The 27,778-nt window shown below is 40.7% G+C and overlaps 1 protein-coding gene across 1 annotated transcript in view; it reads left to right on the top strand.

The window, feature by feature from the left end:
• F13A1 (coagulation factor XIII A chain) overlaps positions 1-27,778 on the top strand; it is a 141,819-nt gene that overhangs the window by 43,811 nt on the left and 70,230 nt on the right. Inside the window, exons 4-6 of the mRNA XM_007466408.1 lie at positions 1,626-1,877; positions 19,514-19,632; positions 22,048-22,155. Of these exons, the coding sequence (XP_007466470.1) occupies positions 1,626-1,877; positions 19,514-19,632; positions 22,048-22,155 (479 nt within the window). The remainder of the gene's footprint in view (positions 1-1,625; positions 1,878-19,513; positions 19,633-22,047; positions 22,156-27,778) is intronic.

Here is a 27,778-nt window from a genome sequence, read left to right as displayed (position 1 = left end):
CCCATGTATTCCCAAGAACACCACCTAGACACACTGTCATACCTTGGCAGAAAAACATTTTCAAGGCTTTATTGGATTTATGATAATATTCATTCTGAGTGTTGATAAACTGACACCCCTAACAATAGCAAAGCACTGGGGTTCTAATCTTTCTCCCTGGCTTGCGCTGTATACATTTATTTTCGTTAAGATTAAGTATCTCACAGAATTACACAGCGGCAGCTTATGTAACTACGTCCTTAGAATGCTCTATCTTCAACAATATGCCTACCAAAGAATGCTTTAAAGACCTCAGTAACTGGAGAGGCCAAAAAGAATCATTTATTTGCTTTTATTTGTTTTAATGTAGAACCCTCTACCTGGTTTATGTTAAGCAATTGAAGTGAATAAGCTTTAAACTTTCTTCTGCTTACAATCAAAGTAATTTAGATGTATTAGTCTGATTTGTAATTTTCTTCAAGTCAAGAAGAACTGAATGTCTAATACATTTGGGAAACGTTCGTAAGTGAAAGATTTGCTCCAGTTTAAAATACCTATCTGTTTGACTATTCTGTAAACCAAACTGTAAATTGAACTGTAAGCCACAGAGTTAAAGAATGCCGTGAGGTTTGACTTTCGCAGTGAAGACTTTGATTTTCCAGGAACCCAGTGGTAAAATTTAGTTTGGGGGTCAACCTCATGAAATAAGAATTTGGCCCAAAATGGCAGCAATAAAGAGAAAGATTTACCCTGAGATAGCTTATACATAAAGTATGATGAGCCTGGACCTATGGTAAAATACCCTGCTGTTTAATTTCCTGTTGAAATAATAGCTAAAAATTTGTTATGCATGAGAAATTATGTGCAAAGCATCTTACGTGTATTATTTTATTTCATCACAGTGTACTATTTTTTTTAACATCTTTACTGGAGTATAATTGCGTTACAATGGCGTGTTAGTTTCTGCTTTATAACAATTGTGTAGTATTATTATTCTCATTTATTGACAGAGAAAAAGAGGAAAATAGAGATCTGTAAAAAAGGTCAAGTAATTTGCCAGAGGTTACAAACCTAGATAATTTGCCTCTGGAGCCTGAATCCTTGCCCGTGACATAAGCCTAAATTACTAATGAGGTTGGCAATAAATGCGTTTCAGTTAAATACGAAAATAATGACATATGGACAACTTCTAAATGTAGCTCTATTATAGGTAGTATATAACAAGTAGTAAAATTGTATTCAGAATAAACAAAAACGTTTGCCTTACACCCCTAAAAAAGCAATTCTACGTTTTTAGAGGGCAGAATTTCAGGTCCTGATGACGTCACATTACCCTATAAGCTCTGTTTTTGTCTCTGCATCCAAGGTTAGTATTTCCACATCTTATATGAAGTCATTGATCAACCAACAGAGCTGTTATTCTTTTTTTTAAATCTAGACAGGACAGATCTTACCTTCAAAGAAGTTACGAAAATTGTCCACCATCAGGCAGCAAGTTGGTGGCCAAAGTGAAATTCCAACCCAAGTTTCAGGATTTCAAGTCTAATGAATTATTTCCCACCTTTCACTATAAAGGTGACAGAGTGAGAACAAAAATGGCTTTTGTGAAATCTCCTTAACACTATACTTTTTCTTTCTTCTCATAGGTCGCTACCCTCAGGAGAACAAGGGAACCTACATCCCAGTCTCTGTGGTCTCCGAGCTGCAGAGTGGCCAGTGGGGAGCCAAAGTTATCGGGAGAGAGGACAGGTCTGTCCGGCTGTCCGTCCAGTCTTCTCCAGACTGCATTGTGGGGAAGTTCCGCATGTATGTTGCTGTCTGGACCCCCTATGGTGTAATCCGCACGAGCCGAAACCCAGAAACAGACACGTACATTCTCTTCAATCCTTGGTGTGAAGGTAAGGGCCAGGGATTTATTTTCTTATTACAAAAATAGTTCCTATATTTCTAATGCGTCTCTGTTTGGATGATGGCAAAATTATTCTACAGGACGTCCCTTTCCTACATACACTTTCCATGTTTTAAAGATAGGAAAAGATACAAAATTTGTCCTCATTGTATATGAGGACATAACCTGAAATTAACGCTGCTATAGATTTATTGCAGGAAACAATTGAAGATTGCCCAAAGCTGCACAATTAGTTAACTGTGGAGCTATATGTTGATGGTATCACCTCTGTGTATGTTACTGCTCTGTAAATGAAAAGGGTTTCTTTAACTTGACTTTCAAAACTATTAGGATCCAGAAGATGTGGTGTATATTTATATATATCTATATATATAGTCTCTGCCATAACAAAGAACAAAATTTTGCCACTTGCAGCAACGTGGATGGACTTGGAAGGCATTATGCTAAGCGAAATGAGACAGAGAAAGACAAACACCGTATGATACCATTTATATGTGGAATCTAAAAAATGCAAGCTAGTGAATATAGCAAAATGAAGCAGACTCCCAGAGAACAAACTAACGGTTACCAGTGGGGAGAAGAAAGAGGGAGGGGCGATGCAGCGGTAGGGAATTAAGAGGTACAAACAATGAGGTATAAAATAAGCGGCAAGGATATATTGCACAACATGAGGAACATAGCCAGTATTTTATAATAACTATAAATGGAGTATAACCTTTAAAAATTGTGAATCGCTGTATTATGTACGTACAGCTGTAACTTATATCGTACAGCAACTATACTTCGAGTTTTTTGAAAAAACTATTAGGATCCATAATCTGGCTTCAGAAAAATAGAATAAAGTTGACCCTGTCTGTGGCGGAACTAATTTCTCTGTCTCCGTAATTCAAGAAGAGAAAGCCTGAATGTCTAACAGTTTCCACAAATTTGTTTATACGCATAGTGCGTGCACACTTCATAAACCGTAACTCTGGAGATGCAAACATGTATCTTTATTTTAATATAATACAACTTAATCTCTACTGCTATTTTGAGTCTTCCCTTCTGGCTGCTGCAGAAGTTAAATCTGGTTATAGTCAAATAAACTCAGTCAAGTCCAAGGATTTCTCTACCAATCCAATTTAAAAACTCAGTCACACACAGTATTTTTCCCTATCCGCATCTCTGCTCTTCCTTGTCTGCCCCCTGCTTCCATACTTGGGCATGAGGCTGATTTTAAGTTCCAGAGGCAGATGCAAATGTTGCAGCAAAATTGAGGGAAGAGAGTCCACTTTTGGATCTTAAGAAGTAAGGTAATGAAACATATAAAAGCTGATGGGACCAAAGGCTTCTCACGTCATCTTATTCCATATGCATTGCTCTCCGATATCTTCCAAAATGGGTCTATATTAGTGCTGACTTTGAACGTGAGAGTTGCACTTAAATCAGGCTTGATCCGAACTTACATATTGATAATAAGCGAACAACAATGTTTTCTACTCCTGTATAACATAAACCTGGATCCTACTGACCTTTTCTTTGAACTGTCTATTCCAATAGATGGCACTGAGCTAATCCTATACTCCCCACTCACCACCTCCATCATCCTATACCCAATAATCCTTATCTATGAGACAAACGTTCAAGGTTGATGGTGACAGGAGCTGCTAACTGGGCCATGTGCAGTTCAAAGGTACAGGGATCTGTTTATAGTAACCTTGCCAACCAGATACAACTGCAAATGAGTGATAATGGAGAAGACTGAGGGGAGTGAGGGGGTAGACACAAACTAAGATTTTGAAAATGTTTACTTGGAGATAACTGTAGATACTCACCCAGAAATGACCGGAGATATCCTGATATGTGAGATGAGAATCAGAGATGTGAATTTGGGACTTATCGGCACCTTTGGAGAAAATATAGATAAAGAAGGAAAGAGGATGTCCTATCAAGCCCTAAAGAACCCTAACATTTAGGGGTCTAACAGAGTAGGAATCAGCAAAGGGGGCTGAGATGGTGGAATACGTAGGTGGTGGCCTAATACAAGAAAATTGTATTTTAAAAAGCCATACTTATAAAATAGGTAAACCAAGAATTTGTTATTGATTTTATTTGCATTACAGAAAGAAAATCATACAACTTCATATAACTATCCAACACCCTAAGGTGATATGATCTGCCCAAACTTTGGTTTATTAACAGCTTTTCTGGATTACATCATCTGTGTAAGATGGGACACATGTCTACATGCATTTGCACTTATGTGGCCTCTCGTCTAGAGGTGAAAAGGGTTAGTCATGTTGCCTGACATATTGACTTTACAGGAGGACCATTCAGGAGGTGGATGGTCTAATAACCTTCAACTACCTGATCATTGCCTTGGTGTTCCATTGTAGCCATGGTGAGCAGCTTCCAGGTACCTCTGCTCTGAAAGAGTGACATAGGTCTAGAGATGACATGGTGCTGCCACTAGATGCTGCATTACAGAAAAGGAGCCGAGGGGCATTGCTGGTCAGCGGAAGGTGAGAATAAAACCAGAGTTCTAGTAGGCACTTGAATAGGTGAGTCTAGAGCTCAGAGGAGATAGAGCTGAGCTAGAGATATAAATATGACCGCCAGCAGGAGCCAGCGGCAAGTTTAAAAGAAGAACAGGATGGATTTAGCATAATCAACAATTCGAGTCTAAACAAAGGACGGGGAGATTGACGAAGAGTAGCCAGTGGGGTAAAAGGGAATCAGAAGAACGTGGTGTCACAGAGTCAGAACACCAACTGATTCAAGGAGACAGGCTTTAACTCTTTGGACTGCTGCTTATTAGTTGAGTAGGATAAGAAAAGAAAGTGGCCACACACTGTGAAAATACAGAAGTCATTGGGAAAATTAGAAAGATTGTTTTACTGGTGTGATGGGGACAGAAAACAGAGAGATGGGCACAGGCTACAATGTAATGGGAGGTGAGAAAGTGGAGGCACAGGTATTACCATCTCCTTCAAGAAGACCTTCTGTGAAACAGAGATGGTGATACGAAGGTCAAAGGAGAATTTTTTAAAGACAGGACAGAATGGACACAATTTTCTGGTGTTGGAGACCAACCAGGAGAAAGAGTTTACAGCCCAGAGGGAGCGTAGTGGTTCACAGCCTTGGCTGCACCCTGGAATCACCTGGGGGCTTGGCCACTGATGCTGCGGTCTCCCCACCCAAACATTCTGATTGGTCTGGACTGCAGCTTGGGATTCAGGGCTTATAAACAGCTCTGTAGATGATTCTTGAAGACACGGTTGAGAGTCACTGACTTAGAGAAATCCTTGAGTGGGTGGGATCTAGGGAACAGGTGAAGAGCCCTTGATAGGTGGGAATATCCATCCCCCACGGTGACAGGAGCAAAGTAGGATACGGGTGAAGGTGCAGGTTTTCTAGACTCAGTGGAAGGAGGACGAGGTTGTTGCCTCCTGTGATTCTGTGTTTCTCAGTACAGTGTAAAGCAAAATCATCCGTTGAGAACAAGAAGCAAGGAGGGAGTATTGGAGGCTTGTTGGAGGAGACGTGAGAGTTGGGAGGTGGGAAGCAGGCTTACTACATGAACATGGCAGATGGGTCTGCCCCGGTCCCCAGAACCCAGAGAAAACTGCCACAACCCCTTAATTCCTTGGCCCGTGAAAGTCCAAACATCTCTGCAAATTTCTTGGGGATATTTTTGTGGCCATCTCTACGTGTAGGAATCCTATATCTCTCAGTGCTGACACGTGTGCTGCCTCAGAAACATCATGAACAGTTACCCAAAACATCTATGAATGTCTAGACATTAATTGCCACCTGGTGTGGGGCGGTGAGAGGAAGAAAGATTTACAGTCATCTCTCGGAATCCCTGGGGATTGGTTTGGGGACAGCCACAGATACCCCAAATCCACGGATGCTCAAGTCCTGTATTTGTCCTTCATATTCCTTGTGTGCCGCGGGTTCAACCAACAGTGATGGTAAACATAGTACACAATCTGCGGCTGGTTGAATCCGCAGATGAAGAACTCACGGGTGCACAGACCCCAACCGTGCCGTGGTTCTCCAACTCAGACCACATCAGAATCACCTGGAGGGCTTGTTAAAACACAGGTTTCTGTGCAGCATTCTCATATTGGTGAGGTCTGGGTGGGGCCTGAGAACTTGTATTTCTAACCAGTTTCCAGGGGATGCTCATGCTGCTGGTCAGGGACCACACTCACAGGACCACTGGTTTACATAATAATCACAAGATAATAATTACAAAACACAGGAGACTGTGTTCACTCTTCTTAAAATTCCACTGGCTCCTCCCCACCCCTAATCCCAGTCTCTCTCCAGCTTTTACTGCCTCTTCTCTCTCCCCTTTTGTTTTTCCTTGTCCTCCAAACTCTGCTCTCTCATCCTCTCTCAGGAGCAAATTCTCTTATTCTCTCATGCAGAACACTTCAGCAAGCCTTTTGATTTCGTTCTTTGGGCTTCTCCAGCAGTCAGACTACACATTTGTGCGTCTACACACTTTTCCAAAGCTATTCCCTCCAGAAAAATTCTGGCACCAGCTTTTAAGTTAATACCTTTTTACATTTTTATGTTAATGCTCACTGATATCTCCCAGGGGATGTGAATGGAATGGGCGAAACAGGTCATCTCTTCATTTCTCTCATGCTGTGGTTTTCCCAGCCTAGAAACCAAAGCATAATCCAACCAGGGGATCTGTATGATGAACCCCACACACAGTCAAATACACTGTAGCCTGACAATCAACCAGTTTCGTGCTTGCATGTGCTAATTCACAACAATGGACTCATAGAGATATGATCTGGCAATAGAAAGTAGATAAGAAGAGAGGCCATTGCCCAAGGGGAAAAGATAACAATAGAGGAAATCAGAAGTTGTCAAAATAAAGCCAGGTGAGCAAAGATGCTGAAAACACCACACTCTTGACCTGGAAGTGATGTCCAAAGTGGCTTAGGACACTGCGCTGAAATTACACAGGCAAGTACAGCACTGACTGATAAAGAATGATCAGCTCTGTTGCTGGGGGCCCTTCAGCTTGCTTTGCATTCATAGGCAATTTATCCTCCTTAATCACTCAGTCATTAGTGGGGATCAATAGCTGTACCACGTTACTGAGGGCAGCGGTGGATGTCCGGAGAATTACTGGTTAGCTTTTTAATTTAATTGTGCTCACCAGGCTTCAGATCCATTCCAGGAAGGAGCCCTTCTCTGGGTGTTGGAGAGAAAACTGAACCCACAAAGGCAGCAGGAGTGAGCTGGGCGTTTATTGTGAAGTCATCTTATTTTTCTGACCACTTGGGAACTCTGAATGGTTGAATGTATTTCCCTGTTTAAGTTCAAACTGTTCCAGATTGGTAGTCTAGCATCAGTGCCAGAGAGTGTGTTCTGAAAGATTTCAGTGTCCCGTCCTGTGCTCAGTACTCAGGTCAGTATTTGATTGCTCTGTTTGGTAGGGCACCAGTCATTTTCAAGGGGTTCGGCTTTTCTTAAACACTTGTTTCCCACCTCATTCCCCATCACTGATTTTCCCTTAAATCCAGTCTTCATCCTATAGCACCTAGCACAGCGCCTGGTACATACTTCATGTTTAAAAATGTTTGCTGCATTGATTTAATAATTCCAAGTAAATGCTTTTTAGGTTCACTGCCCTTATCATCACAGATAAGCTGTGAATGTAATCTCACAACTTACCATCTTGGAAAAAGTCAAAGTCATACATGATGCATGGGGGACATGTGTTGTGGGTACCTGTGTGTAGATTTCTCTCTCCTTTAGCACCTGACACTAAATTAGCATGTGGTATTTCTAACTTTTCATTCAATGTGATTTTTGCATTTTCCTTTAAACAAAGACATCTTTTAAATTTAGTGTAAGGAAGTCAATAAATTTCCAATATCTGGATGCTTTTAATAGTAAAAACATATGACCAACTTGTATTTTATTATAACATTTGTCTTTATACTATGTGCTTTGTAATTATACGTGGTCTTTTAGAGCCTTCAGTACAGAATGGAGTAATGTACCAGGCCTGGTATTCCTGGGGTAACAATGAACAACACCCCTTTCTCTTGGAAACCCTTGAGCCCAGACCAGAATTTACACCCTCAGGCCAGAGCCATTCATCCATCAATCCACAAATATTAATAGTATATCTCCCCCAACGCTCATGACAACATAATTACCCATGGGTAGTACAGCGATGTTATTTATTCATTCACACATATTAAGGATCAATGCTGAAGCAGGCACTCGAATATGGTAGTGAGAAAGACAGTCTTTGCCCTCAAAGAGCCTCTGGCAAAGGTTTGACAAATGAGCTACTAATAAACATGAATTATGACAGTTGCAAAAGAATTGCAAAAGAAGTCATGACACAACAACAACATGTAATAGTAGCAGAGCACTGGCCTCACTGGGGAGCAGGGAGAGATGGGTCAGCGGATTATCTTTGTACCCTCTCCAGCCCCTAGAATAGTGCTTGCATACAACAGCAGTCAGATAGTTGGTTAACTGAATTTTTATGAAGTTTTAATAAAGCTTATGTGAAATTTTTAAGCCCTTCTTTATTCTAACCTTCTATTTAATGAAATAGCATATATCCTTCTTGCAAGTGTCTAACTCATTAGAGTCTCATTCATACTTCTTGTACCAAGTGAGCATTATTCAGTGTGACACTGCAATCAGAAGGAAGCCCAGAGAGCTCACAGTGAACGTTATTTTCAGTGGCATATAGGTGACCCCAGATTCAAGGTCCAAAGCTGTTTCTGGAAGGAGCAGTGTTGGAAGGTCTGTTCCAGAATTCATCTGCCGATTCATGTCGTTTATAATTCCTTAGGTGGGCAGGGTTTTTTTTATACCTTCAAATGATGCTCAAAGCAGGTATCTTCCTGCATTCTGTGTTTCAGAAAGTAGGATCCTTTTCTCATTCAGCCTAACACAGTGCCAGGCCCAGAGTTAATACTCATGAATGTTTGCTGGATTGAATTGATAACCAGCACTGCAAGAGGCAGGGAGAGGATTATTAGCCTCATATTTCAAGAGTAAAAAACAGACCCTGTGGTATTACATAAAATTTTCAAGGTCACACAGAAAAATCAGGAAACAAGCTGGCGCTAAAACCTGGTTACCCTGATTTGGTCAGGGTAAGCTCTTTCATTTTCAGAACCAGAACCATGGGTACCCTGTATTGTGTCTTGAGAGAAACAAGGGGTAGATGCTTCCATGATGTTCTAAAGAACCCTGGGAAAGCCTGCCGTTAAAAATAAATAAATAAAAAAAAATAAAACCAGGTTGATAGCTAAAAGATCAAACAAGTTTCCTTTGCAAAAAAAAGAGAGAGAGAGAGAGAGAAATTAAGCATCCCATCAAGGGCACAGGCTCCCTTTGAGGAAATGTGCTAAGTAAAGAATATCAGATACTTTTCTTTGTAGAATTGCTTCATGAATAATAGTCTGTCTCCTGAAGATATTTAAGTACACAGAAAATTCCTTAACCAGCAAAACTGGAAAAATAACACAAATCAAATAAACTTCCCAAGCTGGCCTGAGCTGTAATGTAATGCAGCGTGTTTGCAGGGAACATACATAGACCCAACTGTTGAGGAATCGCTTGCCTGGGTTTCACGGGCTCGTTCCATTCCAGAGTTCACAGGTACAAAGGCAGGCCTCTAGAGAGGCTGAATTAACCCATTTTAGGAAGACAGTGGCTCTGGACCCTTCCAGGAAAAAAGCACAGACTCTGAAAATGCCATTCCCTAATACACTGCAGTGTTTCCCAATTCCCACGGGTGGGACTCATGTGCCTATAGCGCACACAGCCTGCTGGGGTCACCACCCCTTCTGATTTACTTTGAGATGGAAAATCATATCACGATGACACTGATCTGGAGTCACACTTGCTCCCCAGATGAAGGCATCCCCTCGAAGACTGATTACACTCACCCAGCACGTCTTGCCTCTTTCTTTAGTGACGCTCAGCTTTTACATAAAGGGGAGGCAAGTAAAAGTTATTCCTAATCCCTCGTTCAAAATTTCTCCCTTCACTAAAAACGTGAGACATTTTGTCTTCTTGAAGAGGCCAAGCCATTATTTCTTCCAAAGGATCAGGAGCAGAAGCAAACTCTGATTTAAGCTGTTCGGCAGTCTCTTCAGAGATCGAATATACGATAGCATTCCTAGCTCTGCAATTGTCTTTGATCCCTTTGCCAGGCCTGAACTTAATGACCTTAGAAATGGGACTTGCTTTAACTTTAAAATAGCATGTAAATAAGCAAAAGGAAATTTTCTACCCACATGGTGATGAGTAGCCCTCCTTCCCCCTAAGAGGTTATACAGATACTAAAATCAATATGCTCAGCATTCATTTTTACAGGTTTGTTATAAATTCTTACTTTCTCTGAGGGGGGAGGCAAATTGTAATTTCCAAGGGTGCCAGAAATCAGCCGTAGAAGTGAGTCCCGGCGTTTCTCAGCCCACAGTTTTCTTTTTTGAACTGCCCCACCAGAGGAATCGTGAAATAAACGAGGCCGTTCTTCTTTACTACTTGCCTCCTGTAAGTCACCCGGGAAGACTGGTTATTTACAAGGCATGTTGAAGGTCTGTTCTGGTGGCAGAGGTGCTGGGTAAAGCAGATGGAGGTATTATTGCATAATCACCAATGGCGCCATGTTTTCTTGTGAGTTTTATTGTGGTGATGGTGGTTTGTCAGAGGTCTCATAGGATCAAGAGGATGTCGACGGGTCCATGGTGCTGCCATTCCAACTCTGTGAGCTCTCTAGACCTAGCTTCTCCTATCAGCTCTCACGCAACTGAGAAGTGTAGTCCCCACCCTTACATACGAGCACGCACACACACACACACACACACACACACACCTCTGCTTTCTATCAATAACAGTTCAGATTGTTGGGCCACTAGAACAGTGACTTGTCAGCTCATTTTTCCTTTTCATAGTATAATAGTACCCTCCGTGCCCACCCCCCGCCCCAGATCTAGAAAAACCTCACCACACCTAACAAGAGAATTTTAAAAACAAACAAAAACAACACCAAAAATAAACAACAACAAAAATCTCAAGAGGCAAATGATTAAGTTTTCCTGTTTTTGTCAGCCTATCAAGCAAAGAGAGTTTTTTGGCGTTTCCATGGGGATGTAATTTTTTTTTTTTTTACCCTAGCTTTGGACAACTATATTTTAAAGTGACAGATCTGAATAAAAACAGAGGAAAGAAAGCTCTTCTTTCCACCCTCAATCTTCCTTTAAAATCATAAATAAATTTAAAATTAAAATCAAGCCTCCCCATTTGTTTTCCTTGCCCTGTTGTGGATTCATGATTACGCCCACCGAGTTTGAGGTAAGGTTTAATTCAGCTGCTGGAAGGAAAAGGATGGTCTGGTCTCGAGCTGCAGAACTCCTTCCTATTCATGGTTTGCCACCTAAATTTATGACTTCCTATCAATAATAACCCAAAGCCCAAAAATAAATCCTTCATTTTCTTGGACTTCTCTCTCACTCTCAAAGCTCAGACATCCATCCCCATCTCTCATTCTTGCGGCTGGCATTTACCGTGCCACGTTCCCAGGCACAATGTGCTGGACGCTGGGGAGACCGTGCCCTGATCCCTTGGACTCAGAGTCATAGTCTACTTGGGGGACAGCTTAGTATTCAAATCCTGGCTTCACCTCTCACCTGCACTATGACCTTGGGATGGATACTTCTCTCTTCCTCAGTTTCCTCATCTCCAAAACGGAGAAAATATTATGCCTTCCTCTTAGAGATGTTATGAGTATTAGAGTTTGTTTTTGTACCACACTTAGAAAGTTTCTGGCATGGAGTAAATACTAAACACATACTTGTTCAAGAAATAATTAAATCACAGAACAATTTCCCTATAGTGGAGTGAATGTCACTGCAGCATCCATAGGACACTACAAAACAAGGCTTAATCCAACCTGTGCTGGATAAAGATATTTAATAAAGACATTGATAATAAAAAAAGAGCACACCATATTGATAATAAAAAAAGAGCACACCATATTGTTCTTGAAGAAAAATTAATGCAACAAAGTTAAACTTGTTAACCTCTTCTTAAATAGGTGGTTTCATGTAAACGCAACCACACTTTAAAAAATAACTTTTTTCTCATGATGAAAGTCTTATTATAGAAATAAAAAATAATGAAAGCATAAAAAGAACTCAGAGATCTACAAATCACAATTACCATTTTGGTGTACTTCCATTCACTTAATGTATTTTTGAATGGTTTTAATTTTTAATTGACAATTAGTTGAATACATTGGCCTTTCAAATATACACACATGTATGTATATAGATGGTAAAGAGTGGACTTTCCCCTTCACCTACCCTCCAGTCCTAGAGAATCTCCAGAGAAAACTTCAACTGTGTATTTCATTCCAGATATTTTGCTATAATTTTACATATTAATGTCCATATGTACATCTATAGAGTTTGGATTTTATTAACCACAGGTGGGATTGTGTTATGCACGTTACTCTATACTTTCTTGCACAATATACCTTGGAGAGTTTTCTATATCAGTACAAGCATATTCTTTTTAGTGACTGCTTGGTATGGTTGTACCATAATTGATTTGGTCTTTTATTTACAAATATTTAGATTTCTTCTCATTTTCACTGTAGTATATACCGTGCTACACTGAATGTTTCACACACCTTCATACAAATGTATTTCTGTAGAATAGATACCTAGAAATACCTTTGCTTGGTCAAAGTGAATCCACATCTTAGATTTGCATAGATACTGCCAAATTTTTTTTAAAGGATGCAGTAGTTTATAATACAGCCACAGCACACGAGCGTATCCATTTCTTTAAACTTTCATTGACACCAGGTGTTACCATGTGTTTTACTATATACCAATATGCTAGGCAAAATATGGTATTTCCAACTCAATAGCAAAAAAAAAATATTTTTTTTAAAAGGGCAAAGAACCTGAATAGACATTTCTCCAAAGAAGATATACGAAAAGCCAACAGGTACATTAAAAGATGCTCAACCTCACTAGTCATTAGGGAAATGCAAATTAAAACCACAATGAGATATTACGTCACTGTTGTTCGAGTGGCCATATCAAAAAGACAAAGGGTAAGGGTAAGCTGGGACGAAGTGAGAGAGTGGCATGGACGTATATACACTACCAAATGTAAAATAGATAGCTAGTGGGAAGCAGCCGCATAGCACAGGGAGATCAGCTCGGTGCTCTGTGACCACCTAGAGGAGTGGGATAGGGAGGGTGGGAGGGAGACGCAAGAGGGAGAAGATATGGGGATATATGTATACATATAGCTGATTCACTTTGTTATACAGCAGAAACTAACACACCATTGTAAAGCAATTATACTCCAATAAAGATGTTTTTTTAAAAAAAAAAAGACAAGAGAGAACAGATGCTGGCATGGGTGTAGTGTTTCTCTAACCCCTGTATTTTCTGTTAAGCGGTTAGTTCTACCTAGAGACTCAATCAGATTCATCTATAAGTGAATTATTTTCTGTTTTCTTTGGAGGGGGGCAGAGAGAGCACTTAAGAACTATATACTTCTTAAGTCATATGCTGTGTGCTTCCTGGGCATTCATCCCATCAGGAGACTCACAATGTCTGTTTGTCCCTCTCTTTGTGATGTTCAGATTTACCAGTAGGATCAGGTTTTATCAGTCTCATCCATCCATTATGAAGTTCCCCATTAGCCTTTTAACAAATGATTTTAGCCTAGATCCATGATTTCATTAGGGACTGCAAACTGGTGATGGTCTCATCTACTGTTCTTTCTGCATTTATTAGCAACTATTAACTATTTTGGTGCCTGGAGGTAGTAGTCATATAAGAAAGTCTAGAGGCATGGCTCTGTCCTATTTCTAAGTTCTTTAAATAATGAGTTGATTCTTAGCACCCTGTAAAGGTGACCAGTGAATTTCTAAAATCACTGTGAAGCTACAAATATTGAAATATTTCACAGGTTCTAATATTTTGCAGTGACTATTATTTTTGCTATTTGAATTGTCCCATTCTTGGCCAGGGGTAGTTTCTTCAAGTTGATCTATGATTCCTTTGTCATGAGTCCTAGAATCTTTAAAAGTTAATGGGGAGTGGGCGGAAAGGAATGGTACTTAGAGATCATAATCTGGGCTCGAGTGTACTTGTTGTTGCCATTGCATTGGTTGTTTTTTCTAGTTCTTTTCAGTGGGCAGAACTAAAAAATGTGATTTCTTTTTTTTTCTTCTACTTTTCTCTGCATTGGATCTTTGTTGCTGCGTGCAGGCTTTCTTTAGTTGCGACAAGCGGGGGCTACTCTTCATTGCGGTGTGCAGGCTTCTCACTGTGGTGGCTTCTCTTGTTGTGGAGCACGGGCTCTAGGTGCGCGGGCTTCAGTAGTTGTGGCACACGGGCTCCAGAGCACGGGTTTAGTAGTTGTGGCCCGTGGGCTTAGTTGCTCTGCGGCATGTGGGATCTTCCCACACCAGGTCTCGAACCCGTGTCCCCTGCACTGGTAGGTGGATTCTTAACCACTGCGCCACCAGGGAAACCCAAAAATGTGATTTCTAAAGAGAAAATGCATCATGAGTTGTTACTGATGCTTTCAACTTATTTTTTTTTTCAAAAATCCTTTTATTTGATATTTTTTATAATGGAATTAAGTTTTTGATTATTACAGTATGTTCTGATTGAAACACTACAAACTATTGCAAGGACTAGTGGAGACAGGAAAATCTGTTAATAATAATATTTGTTGGTGAAAAATCATAGTGAATCCAAAAATCTATTTGTCGGTCATATGAGTAAAAGCACGACTTCTGGGAAGTATGTATGGGGAGAAATAGCCAGCCTCTCCCTTCGTATACATTCTTTCTTATTTTCTTGTTATATCTTCCCCAAACAGAGGTAGTCAACAGTAGTTAGAATGGCCATCTCCCAACACATAAAATAATCGACTTCCCCAATGGGTGAACAAAACAATGAGTAGTAACCTGGGACTCAGCTGAGTAGGCCACTTTGGAGCCTTAAGTGGAGACGTCTTCCAATTTCAGAGTCATGTGTCCTCACCCTGCATCATCGTTTTAGTGCAAAAACAGAAATTAATTCTGGTGAAATGAGATTCACCTCCCAACAGGATTAATAGTCGCATTCACTGAAGTTCTTATTCTTCATTTGTGAGCTGTGAAGAAACCAGTAGTAGCTATAAGATCAATAGGATTTCTGCAGATGGAATGACAATATACAAGGACAAAATCACCTATTTTTTGACCTACAAAGCCAACGGTAGTTTTAAATTTGCAAGTTAATCACAGACCAGCTACACCACAACATTTTCAAATGGCAAAAGTACAAAAAAAAGTTATGTGTTACAAAAATATTTCAGAAAAAGTGTAGTCTAACAAAATAAAAGCACTAAAAAGGTATCTTGCCCAAGGGAGGTCAGCTTGGAAAAATTATCACCAAAGCTAAACATTTTAATTTCACACAAACTATACTCGGAAATAGCTTTGAGACTGATTTCTGAGGCTGAAAGTGCCAAAGGGTTTATCTGTCAAGAAACAAATACCTTAACTGACAAGGATGGATAGAATGAGCTCATACTCATTAAGATTTCTGCAGTGTTAGGGTACTAACAAACATCTCTTAATGGCAGAATGTAGTAATCATGGAATTATTGCTAAAGTAGTTTTCAAATGAAAAAAGAAAAAGAAAACAAAACAAATTAAACTTGACCACACATGTCAATTTACAGTTTTATGGTTATTTTACAAAATACCTCCATTTACACGATAGACTTCACACAGCATTTTAAGATGAAAGTTCTTTTAATTTATCCTGGCACACTATAAATGAATATATTACACTGTTTAAAGAATTATTTAATATGTTTTATTTATTAAATTTATTTATTCGACAAGTTTTTCTTTCTCTTGACTCAGAAAAAGAAAAGATCTTACATATAACAGATTAAGAGAGGAAGTTAAGCATACTAACTTATAGAAACAGGTGGGAACTGGGGAGGGTCAGCAATCATGTGAGTCTCACCCGATGTGATGCTCTTCAAAGATGAGTCAATCTTCTTAGAGCCATTTAATAAAGATTTTGAAGGAAAACTTCGTTTTGTACTCTAGCCCTTTAACGCTTTCATTCTTTTTTTTTTTTTTTTCCCCTTCGGTACACGGGCCTCTCGCTGTTGTGGCCCCTCCCGTTGTGGAGCACAGGCTCAGCAGCCATGGCTCATGGGCACAGCCGCTCCGCGGCATGTGGGATCCTCCCGGACCGGGGCACGAACCCTTGTCCCCTGCATCAGCAGACGGACGCTCAACCACTGCGCCACCAGGGAAGCCCAACGCTTTTATTCTTACAGTCAGTTCAGCTGTTGGTCTGTAGTAGCAGGAGTTACAACACCAAATGGAAGATAGATTCATTGCTCTGGATCAAAGATCATGAATATCTTCAAGGCTAATGATACAATTGCCAAGTTGCTTTTTAAAATATTGTAGCAATCACAATCCCATCAGTAGATTGGCAATTCATCACACAGTAGCTGGTACTGAGTATTATAAAATAAAATACATAGACAAATGGATATATACATATAATTTCTTTTGAAACCTTTGCAGTTCTTGAATTACTACTTAATTAAAGTTGTTTTAAATTACTTTCTGTTCACGTTTCCTCATCTGTGAACTGGTTTTCCCTTTACTGGCTTTCTTTTATACACTTCATGATTTTCTTATCAATTTATTGGAATTCTCTACATGTAAGGAAAATTTACTAACATTTTCTATTGTTGCAAATATCTCTCTAGTTTGTTGTAGACTTTATATTTTATTATATCAGAAATTCAAGTTTTACATTTATATCAAATAAAATGCAGTGATCATTTCCTTTTTGATTTTTTTCTTTTATCTTTGTCTGATAAAACTTTCTCACTTGGAGACCAAGTAACTATTCACAGTTATTTTACTCTGGATTTTTTTATGCTTTGTAATTTTAAATTCAGATTCTAAATTAATGTTCAGTTTATTCTGGGGTACAAAAAATTTACTTTTCCCAAGCAGCCAATTTTCTCAGCTGAATTAATGGACACTTCAGTCAACCTCTTTGATTTATGACATTTCTTTTATCATAAATTTATTTCACAGAGACAGATGCATATTGTAACATCTATTTCTAGGCTACCTATTTTGGCCCATTAATCTAATTTTATACCAATTGTTTAAATTATGGTAGCTTATAATACAGTCTAATATCTTATAGGACAAGTCCATAAACATCTCATATTACAAGGAAAACATCTTTAAACATTCCTAAATGGCACTTCTAGACCTCAGTGGCCTCAGGAGGAGTTTTATCTCAATAACAGGCATTTGAAACGCATTTGGCTAAGATGTTTATTATTACAATACTTACAACAGTTAAACCACTACTACAGAGGAATTTTGTAAAAGTAGCCTTTCCTTTTCAGACCATTTTGATAGCATCATCTGGTGGCGGGCTGTAAAAGGTGTGCATGTAAACGGTCAATGTCCTTTTACACATATTCTGAGATTATTTTATTTTAAAATAAATGTATTCTTTTAGGATTTTACTCAGAACTATTGACCTCGATATTTCTGTTGTCACTTCTTTATGTGTTACCTCTGCTTTGTTCCACTTGGAAATGAAGCTGTCATTTCAGTTGAGGAGTCACATGACTGTATAGAGATTGCTGGCAAAACCACGGAACCCAGCAAGGCCAGAAGAGTCTGAAGCATCAGAGTTCACGTTGGCGAGGGCTGGGGGAGGCTGCGGCACATTTGTCCTGTAACTCTGATTCTTCTAGAAAGATAAAATGGCTTTAGGGTGAATAAGCTATTGACGCACACAGCAACATGAGTAAAGTCTCAAGAGAATTAGCCTGAGTGAAAGAAGCGAGACCCCCAAAGTGTGCATACTGTACAGTTCTTTTTATATAAAATTGTAGAAAATGCAAATGAACTTACAGTGATAGGAAGCAGATTAATGGTTCCCTGGCCGGGCTGGGACATCAGGGAGAGGACTGGGAGGGAGGAATTACAAAGTGGTACAAGGAAGCTTTTGGGGTGATGTGCATGTTTATTATTTTGGTTGTGAAATTATACACTTTAAATGTGTGTACTTTATTGGACACTAGTAAATATGTAAATGTGTGTATGTGTGTGTGTATTTACTGTTGCATGAAACAAGGCAAATGGTAGGCAAGAGGCAAAGAATGGAAAGGAAGTTACGAGAAAGTACTGGAGAGCAGACAAGACCACAGAATCTCCAAAGGGTTCTATCAAAGCTATAATACAGCCCAAATGGGGATCCAAGCTGGTTGGATGGGGCAGCCCTTGGCAAACTTTAATGTACACACAAATCCCGGGGAACCTTGTTAACATGCAAATTCTGCTTCGGTAGGTCAGAACTGGGCCCTGAGATTCTGCATGTCTCACAGGTCCCAGGTGGTGCTGTATGCGGCTGGTCTTCCCACCATTCTTTGAGCAGCAAGGGGCTAGAGCATCTGTTCTCAACTCCGGCTGCATATCAGAATCGCTGGGGAGCTTAAAATTAATTAATTAGTTAATTAATTAATGTAAAAACCCTGATGCCTGGATCTCACCCTTTACTCCCAGAGATTCTGATGCAATCGATCTAGAGTTCAGCTGGGATCAAGAGTTCGTAAATCTACCCGGATGATTCTAATGTGCAGCCAGGGTTGACAACCACTACTCCAGAGAGATGGTAAAAACCTTATCAGGGAATGAGGAGGAAAGAACCCTGAGAAGATACTAGGATGGCAAGTAGGGCCAGAGAAATGTGATGAACGATGTCCCCGATCAGAACCAAAATTGACCATTTCCAAGCCTGCAAATTGACCTGAGTATAACTTATAGCCTGTATGGTCCTGCCTGTGTTAAAGATGCTTTTGCTGCTTTCACACCTGGCCTGGGAATAAGTACCAGCTGATTACTGAGCAGGCAGATGGGCAGTGAGGTTTTCCTGAGATTATAGCCACAGGGAAGAAAAGTCCTTGCAATGGAGGAAGATGACCAGGGAGGCTGATTGGACACACACTTACCAACACATGCACAAGGATTTTTCCTTGAAAGGACTCAAAGCCCAGCCTCTCTCCTCCTGTCCCTGATGGGCCACTAACCAGGCATGACAGATGGTACTCCAGCCTCCTAATATGCCCCAGACTTGTTTTAAAATCATTTGGAATTCTATTGACATTAATACTTTGGAAATTATTTTTTGATCTGTGTTACAGACTTTTATCTGCATTATAAAATTCTGATTCTGAAACCACTGATGCAACAGAATCCTAAAATGTTTACTGAGACTTGTCAATTTAATTGTGCTGCTTGGAACTTAAAGAGCCAGAGTTTGTCAGCATTTTGCTGACAAATGTCATCATTTACAGACTGATCTTGGCCACTAAATATGTTCACCATTTGCTAAAATTACATGTTGCGAAATGAGCTACCTTTAGTGAAACAAAAGACTTTTTTCCCATTTAGTTTTTTCCCCATTTAGCAATTTAGGACCGAAACAAACTTGCAAGTATATGAAAACCTTCTGGTTTGGTAATAGTCATTATGTTTAAATTTCAATGCAGAGGATGCTGTATACCTGGATAATGAAGAAGAAAGAGAAGAGTATGTCCTGAATGACATCGGGGTTATTTTTTATGGAGACTTCAATGACATCAAGAGTAGAAGCTGGAGCTATGGTCAGGTGAGCCACTTAAAATTTGTCATTGTCAAGGACATTTTTACTTAATATTTTTAGCCCCATGTATCACTGCAGGGTGCTATCTGTCGAAATTAGACAGGCACAATTTCCTGCTTTTCAGGATCTGAGACTCCAAGATAGGCCTGGGAGTAGAGACTTAGAAAGGCACCTGCATAATTTATCAGCTGAAATCACATATTTTCAGTTATTGCAATGTTACAGAGATGGGAGATTGTATGGATGATATGGCATTCCAGTGAGAAATGCTTTGCAAACTCGGTACAGTGAAATCTCATGAGCTTAGACTCTGCTCTCCAACCTGGAATGAACCCATGTTTTTCTTTTCTTATAAGGAAAAATGTTTTGATAATAATGCAAAGGATACAGAAAGGCAAGTGCCCAACTCAAAGATATCCCTTTTTTTAAGTGTTAGGATTAGATATGCTAATTAGAAAAGAATGCTACCATTTAGTCAAAGGAGGGCCCACTGGGCTTTCACCTCGAGACATTTTATCAACTGCAGCCTCAAAGTACTGTCCGGATATAAGGTAGCAAATGGTATTTCATCTGAGATATTCAGTGGTTCAAACTATTTCAGCTTGGTATCTTTAATAATGGAACAAATGAATATTTTTACCGTATTTCCATAAACAGACTCATGTCCTGTGATTCAGAAATGACTTTCCATTAGCAACGTGAGGGCAGGTGAATGTGTCATTTCTCAGAGTTTTGGCTGAAATGGTTGGAATTGTGCACCATCGTTCTGGGTATCCAGGGGCAGATTTCCCAGAACCTGGCCTCACCAGGTCACATGATACTTTCTTGGCCTGAGATCCCCGTTTAAACTTCCATATGGGCTCTCCCTGCCGTGCTCAGCCCTGCTCGAGCCTGACCACCGGGCTGTCATCATTGGCTCTTGTCTTGTCCACCCAGCTTTATGCCTTTTGCTCCTTCTAAGTGTTCAGGTTTGCCTGCCTGCATTTCTGACGTTCTGCCAGGCTAATGATCTACGTGCCCTGTTTTGGGGTCCCTGCCTGGCTCCCTGGTTCCAAGTCCTCCCCTTCCTGAGTGACATACAACCCGTGACCATTGCTTATTGTCTGGTCCTCTTGCCTTGGGTCCCTAATTCCTAACCTTTAGGCGTGATTCTATTTATGACCCCAGTGTGACAATAGAGAGAGAGCTAACAAGGAAAAAAGTCATCTAGGTGGGTAGCAAGGACTGCGAAAGGGTTCCAAGCATGATCGTGGACTCCCCAGACAGCCTGCCTTTGGATAGATGCCCTTGAGCACAGCCACTGCCTATCTCTACTGTCATTTGGAGTCCATTAATTTGTGCACTTCCGTCCAAACAACCAGCCAAGCCAGTAGTTTGTAGTGTAGTTCTCTCTGTCTTTACCTTTCCAGCTCATGGCTGTCATGCCCCACAGACACGGCTGAAAGATGCTGCCTAATAAGAACCAGAGTAATGAGTTCTTATTCACCTGGAGAGCTAGTGCAATTACCCATTTCTGCATCTATCACATCAGTTTAGGATACACGCAGAGTTGCTATTCTAACTGGATTTTAATAAGGAATTACATGGAAATTAGCCATTAAAATTGTGATTTCTGTCCCAAGCCCTTGGGTGGATAATATACAAGGTTTCTGTATTCAGGGAAATATTCTGTACAATGAGGTACAGTATAAGTGTAATCTTCCAATTTTGCCTTTTTTTTTTTTTTTTTTTTTACTATTTTGTCTTTGTTCCTTGTTTGGAAAATTTGGGCATTGTATGTGGCTAGGAGTTCTTTCTAAGGAAATTGAACTGACTACCTGATGGTTCCCTTGATAATATGATCTCCTTTCTCTAAGCCTTCCTGCCCTCTCTTTGACCCTGGAGTCCACCTTATCTCAGAAGAGAGGAAACCTTAGACAGACATTCACTACGTGAGGTCTCCTACTATTTCCAGTGCAGACCTGAAGTGCCTTCCTGAGAAGTACCTGGCAGCCATTTACTGTCGATATGTACAAAGACTCACGTTACTTTTGAGGGCTCGAGACTTTGGCCTGACTTTGGTAAATGGTTCATTCCCTTGCCTTGGCGCGGGAGCCAGTATGTTGGAGAGATCCTCTAAATTAACCCTACAATTTTCTGAAGAACTTCAGGTCAGTTCTTGACCCTTGAGTACATCAGCTCGCTAGTAGCTCTGTTTATATTTCTAGCTAGCATTTAAGTTCTTAATCATTTTACTAAAAAATAAAAGAGAGTGTCTCCTTCCTTCCACCTTGATACTTCATGCTAAAGATTATGAGTGATTGCCATCTAGGAAATACACATTTCTAAACATAGGTTGTGGTTTCATTTTATTTTTCAGCAGAGAATATCTTGTTTTCAGAGTGGACATGAAATAGTTTCTAATTTTTTTTCTCCAAATAGTTTGAGGATGGCATCCTCGATGCTTGCCTCTATGTGATGGACAGAGCAAAGATGGACCTTTCTGGCAGAGGGAATCCCATCAAAGTCAGCCGTGTTGGATCTGCCATGGTAAGAACAACCACTGATTACTAAAATCGATTACACATGTCATTTGCCTCAGTATAGATGCCAGCTCATTAAGTGCTGTTGAAATGGTGACTTGCACAAAATAAACTTTTATTTGGAAGAGTCTGTAATTCCCTGAACTTGTCATGTGCCGTAAAACAAAATTCTTACATCAGTACTGTGTGTTGCTTTGGCTTCAGACAAATGCCGATAGATGACGTGGACAGTATAGATCACTTATTCTTAAAAATCTTTGCCTAGAGGCTGGGAGTGACCATGACAAAGTGTCAGCATCTATAATCAATCAACAGACAAACATCAAAGAGCATCAAAAAAAACCCCGCAAGATGGAAACTTTCTACATTTTCACACCCATAGTAAGAGTAAAGAAATAAGTGACTAATCCTAGCTTCTATTTCAATGATACCTCACCACAGGGCTTTATAGTTTATGAAATGGACATTGATTCTTCACAGTACTCATGTGAGATAAGTGGGGAGGGGGTGGCATTACCCATGCCACTTTACAAGTTAGGAAACAGTGTGATGACAGTTTGTCAGTGACAAAGCCTCAGCTACAACCCAGGTCTGCTGACTCCAAAGCTGGACATTTTCTACCTTCCTTGCTGGTCTCTGCAGGACATCCTGAAACATCTTGGGGAATGCACAGACCCTGCAACCGAACAGCTTCCTGAGAGAGGAGATACAATCCTCATGAGTGGGAAGGTTGGGGGTCAGGTGTGGGTGGTGAATTAATTGTGTTGCCCGGGTCCTGGACTGTACTGACGTGCGGACCGGGTCCTGTGCAGCCCTGGACCGTACCAACATGCCACACACACAGATCCTGCCCTTGGTTCATGAAAGCGAATCAAGTCTGATTTACGAGCAGATTATTCCTGAAAAAAAATCAAGCTAGGTGCTATTTCATAGTCAAAGACTGAGCAACAAATACTCCTTTTTGTTACCAATTTCCTTAAGTTTTATTTAAAAAAACAATACCTCGGGGCTTCCCTGGTGGCGCAGTGGTTGAGAGTCCGCCTGCCGATGCAGGGGACATGGGTTCGAGCCCTGGTCTGGGAGGATCCCACATGCCACGGAGCAGCTAGGCCCGTGAGCCACAACTACTGAGCCTGCGCGTCTGGAGCCTGTGCTCCGCAACGGGAGAGGCCGCGATAGTGAGAGGCCCGTGCACCGCGATGAAGAGTGGCCCCCACTTCCCACAACTAGAGAAAGCCCTGGCACAGAAACGAAGACCCAACACAGCAAAAATAAATAAATAAAAATAAAATTAAAAAAAATAAAAAATAAAAAATAAACAATACTTCTGAAAGAATGCTGTCTTTGGGTTTGGTTTAAGTTAAACAAAATCAAGATCAAATATTGTTTATATAAAGATATTAGACTGAGAATGATATGAAATGTAATTTATGGTTAGCTCTTAAGAACAAAGATTTTTTTATTAGTAACTAGGCTATGTGTAAATTTAAGAAGAGTGGAGCTTAAAAAGAGAAGGTAAAAACTAATATCTAAACGCAGTTTTGTTTTCTGTTGTTAGTTTATGTATGCAACATAAACTATGCAAGTGAAAAGACGATGGATTCTAAAGAATTCAGGAATTTCTTTATAATAGCTATTTATTACAACATGCATTAGGCCTGCAGTCAGTCACTGTTTTTCCTATTTCATGGACAAAATTCTCCCTTTTCTCCTTTGAAGTCATCATGACAAGTTTGCAGTGAGATGGGAAGCAATTGTCGCAGTGGTTAGATAGAAATTAATTCCTTCTTAGGCACTCTGAAATGACATGCCCGTCAACCCGAGCTTACTCACATGTTGTGGGTATATTTACGAGTCTAGAAATCACTACCTAACACAAGCCAAAGCAAGAGGGATGCAAACAGGAAGCAGCTAACCCAACACTATGGTGGCATCTGGCCAGATGGAAGCTGTTAAGCCTTGAGTTAAGCAGAGAATCCTAATGCAAATTGCCTTGAAATCTTATTAATCATAAAAAGCCTATGAAGTTCTGATTTTGAAAATTTGTAACTCACAAGATTTAGAACTGGACAGAATCAATTTAGGGGGTTTGGTTTGGTTTTATTTTTCGAGAGAGAGGCCTTGGGTATTAGGGGAGAGGCCCACCCTGGGCAATATCTCTATTTCCACCACCACCATCGTTTACATACACAAAATATACGTCTGAGAGTTTTCAAAATCTTTTTATATCTCTTATCTCTTTTAATCCTTAGAAGAGCTCTGTGAATCTTTCCAAAATCTATTCAGTTATAATGATTTTAGAAAATAAAATATTGAGCCTCCAAAAATCAATAAAAAATATGCAACTTTCCCAAAAAGTCAATTGTTTTCTGGTCACTCAGGGAGTTCCTCTCCTGTTCACAAATCCTGGAACTCTATCATGAAATTGCTGAGGGAAGTTAAGCAAAGACTGAAAGAAAAAACAAAACAGAAACCCCTCAAATTTCTCAATAAAGATTTCCTTTAAAATATGAGAAGATGTATTTAGGGAGCCCAGAAAGAAAATGTTCTGAAGTTGCTTGAGTCTAGCCAGAACCCTGGGTCTGAGCAGATGGGCCTGTGGATGTTTTCTAGGGGGCACAGAGGGAGCTGTATGGTCATTTTAAAAGTTCTCCGTCATCTCCCCAGCCTGGTCACTGAGGCAGGAAATTCCTTTTATAGGATACAAATACTGGAGCAGGATACACCGCGACATGCAAATTCTCTGGGAGGGGTAGCACACTGACTGCAGTTCATGCCAAGGTGACAGTGATGGAAGGCAGAGATTCCTGGGCTCAGTTACTGCCACGAAGGAGTGGGATGAGAAGCCTGGTCCTGGCTGGGCACCTGCAGAGGGTGGGGAGGGGACAGGAGGCAAGAGCTGGTGACTGGGGCCCCAAAGACAAATTTGCTTCCTGTGGTCACGGCAAAGTCTGGCACTGAAGACCGGCCAGGAATTTGCAGAAAGTAGATGGGTGCTCGGTGCTGTATGAAGCACAGATAATAACTCAGGTTATTATCTGACTTATCTAACTTTCTGATGAGGGTGGTGACGATGATGATCTAAATCTGGCTTTACAGTCCCCAGATAAAAATCTTTGTTGTCTAGTGTTTACGACCTTGGGCCGTTTGCCATGGGGGTATCCTACACACGACAGGATATTTAGCAGCACCCACGGCTTCTACCCAAGAAATGCCAGGAGGTGTGACAACCAAGAATGTCTTTAGATATTTCCAAATGTCCCTCTGGGTCAAAATCACACCCCCAGTGAGGGCCACAGCACTAAATCCTTCCGAGGCTCAGCTTCCCTGCCTGTGCAATGAACGTAACCCTCTCTTCTTGCAGGCGTGGAGGATCTGTTTTCTTACCTTATTCAAAGCCTACTGGCTTTCCTTCTTCTGCTGAAGAGAAAGTGGAGGCAGCATCCTGTGGGAAGGCCCGGGTCCCAGTCACATCAGACCTCTGGGTTCTGACTCTCCCGCGAATTTCCTATGTGACACAGGACCCATCTCTCAGCCTCTGGGGGTCTCCTTTATCTTCAAAATGAAATTTTGTCTCTGTACTCAAATCACACTTGTTATTCCCGGTGGCAGCAAGAATTCCCTTTTCTCCTTCAAAACAGTGTTCTTTCTTCTATTTTTTCCCTTTATAAATTCAATATTTAGTTCTTTTGAGTTGCTGTTGCTTCACTTTGATGTGAAAATCAGGAAAGTTTATGACAATCTGGACAGCCTTGGGCTACTGGGTTTTCCCAGGGGAAAGAAAGTCTAAAACTCCTGTAAAGAGTTTTACAGGAAAGTCTAAAACTCTTATAAAGCTCATTGTCTGGGGATTGGTCCTGAGATGCCATAACCTTACATAAGCAAACTTTTATTTAGGTTTTTCTAAATAGTGAGTGGTACATTTTACTGAAGCTACACTGCAGATTGATTTAAGAGAGAAAAAAAATTTTTTAAGAGATTAGAAAAAAGGAAAACCTTGTCCAAAGCTATACTTCCTCCTTTTTTTTCATTTTTAAAATTTTATTTATTTATTAACTTGATTTTTATTGGCATATAGTTGCTTTGTGACCAGTGACCTTGTGACCTTGAATAAATCATTTAACTTCCTGATACTTGAATAAAAACAACAATGTTGTGTTAGTTTCTGCTGTACAGCAAAGTGAATCAGCTGTACGTATACATATGCCCCCTCTTTTTTGGATTTCCTCCCCATTTAGGTCACCACAGAGCATCGAGTAGAGTCCCCTGTGCTATACAGTGGGTTCTCATGAGTTATCTTTTTTTTTTTTTTTGCGGTACGTGGGCCTCTCACTGTTGTGGCCTCTCCTGTTGCGAAGCACAGGCTCCGGACGCGTAGGCTCAACGGCCATGGCTCACGGGGCCAGCCGCTCCGCGGCATGTGGGATCTTCCCGGACTGGGGCACGAACCCGTGTCCCCTGCATCAGCAGGCAGACTCTCAACCACTGCGCCACCAGGGAAGCCCGAGTTATCTATTTTATACATAGTGTCAACGGTTATACTTCCTCCTTTAAACTACTTGATTACTGTTTGCTTTCCACCTCGTACCTGATGCGACATTCCCCACCAGGACAATTGCCAGGAAATGTGCCAGGAAAACTTTAGAAGGATGCTTTGTGCCATCTGAAAATTTATTTTGCTCACAGGGCACTAATAAAGCATTCCATCACGGACCCTGAATTACAGTGAAGTAACCAGACATGGGTTCTGAGCCCCAGTCACACTCTCAAGACAGGTGTGCTGTGCCGTGTGACAGGGACAGCAGGGTCCTGGGGAAATGAGAGACGGTGACAATAGCCTGCCTTTACTGCTGGGTGGTAACTGGTCCCTGCCTGCTTCTGCCTCGTGACTGATTGGATGTGGCAGCAACTCTGGGCAGAGAAGTTCTCCCATACTGGCCTTGCTGTGGCCGCTGGGCCTGTGGATACTGCTTATTTATTCACTGTGGGAGCCCTAGCATCCCACCTCAGTGCAGGTTCCCTCCTTTGGGTTGAGACTTATTAATAGGAGATCTGTGAAATGCATGCAGAACCAGTACCTGAGATGTGGAAGACTCTCCAGGGGTCTTCTAGGTAAAGGGGTGGAGGCCCTTGGAAATGATGTCACTCAAGGTCACACACAGATAAGTGGTTGAGCTGGAACTAGATATTGTCCTTGCTCTCAGGTCATATTAGACCTTAGACGGCCACCACCAACACACAAGCACCAATGACACAATTCGTACATCATGTTAATCCGTCATTCACCAGGGATTTTCATTTCTGTTTATTGAAGAATTTTTAACAATTGACAAATAAATTGGAAGCCAGTAGGAAGATAGAATTTACCTAATGGAAATTGTTTTCATAGCCAATTTTGAGAAACTATATCCATTTCATAAATAACCAATGTACGGATGAAGAGATGGAAGTATCAGGAAGTTAAATGACTTATCCAAGGTCACTGGTCACTGGTACCTATCTCCTAGAAAAGAAGGACCCAAGAGAATGGGTTCCAGAACAGGTGAATTTTGAAATAGGGGAATAAGTGAAGAAAGGCATAAATCAGAGAATTCTAAATAGCCAGAATCATTGGGTCCCTGGGGAAAGAG

This window comes from Lipotes vexillifer, unplaced genomic scaffold, assembly GCF_000442215.2.
Source record: "Lipotes vexillifer unplaced genomic scaffold, Lipotes_vexillifer_v1.1 scaffold444, whole genome shotgun sequence".
NCBI lineage: Eukaryota > Metazoa > Chordata > Mammalia > Artiodactyla > Lipotidae > Lipotes > Lipotes vexillifer.
The sequence above is the reverse complement of the archived record's forward strand: the minus strand, read 5'-3'. Positions and strand labels throughout refer to the sequence as shown.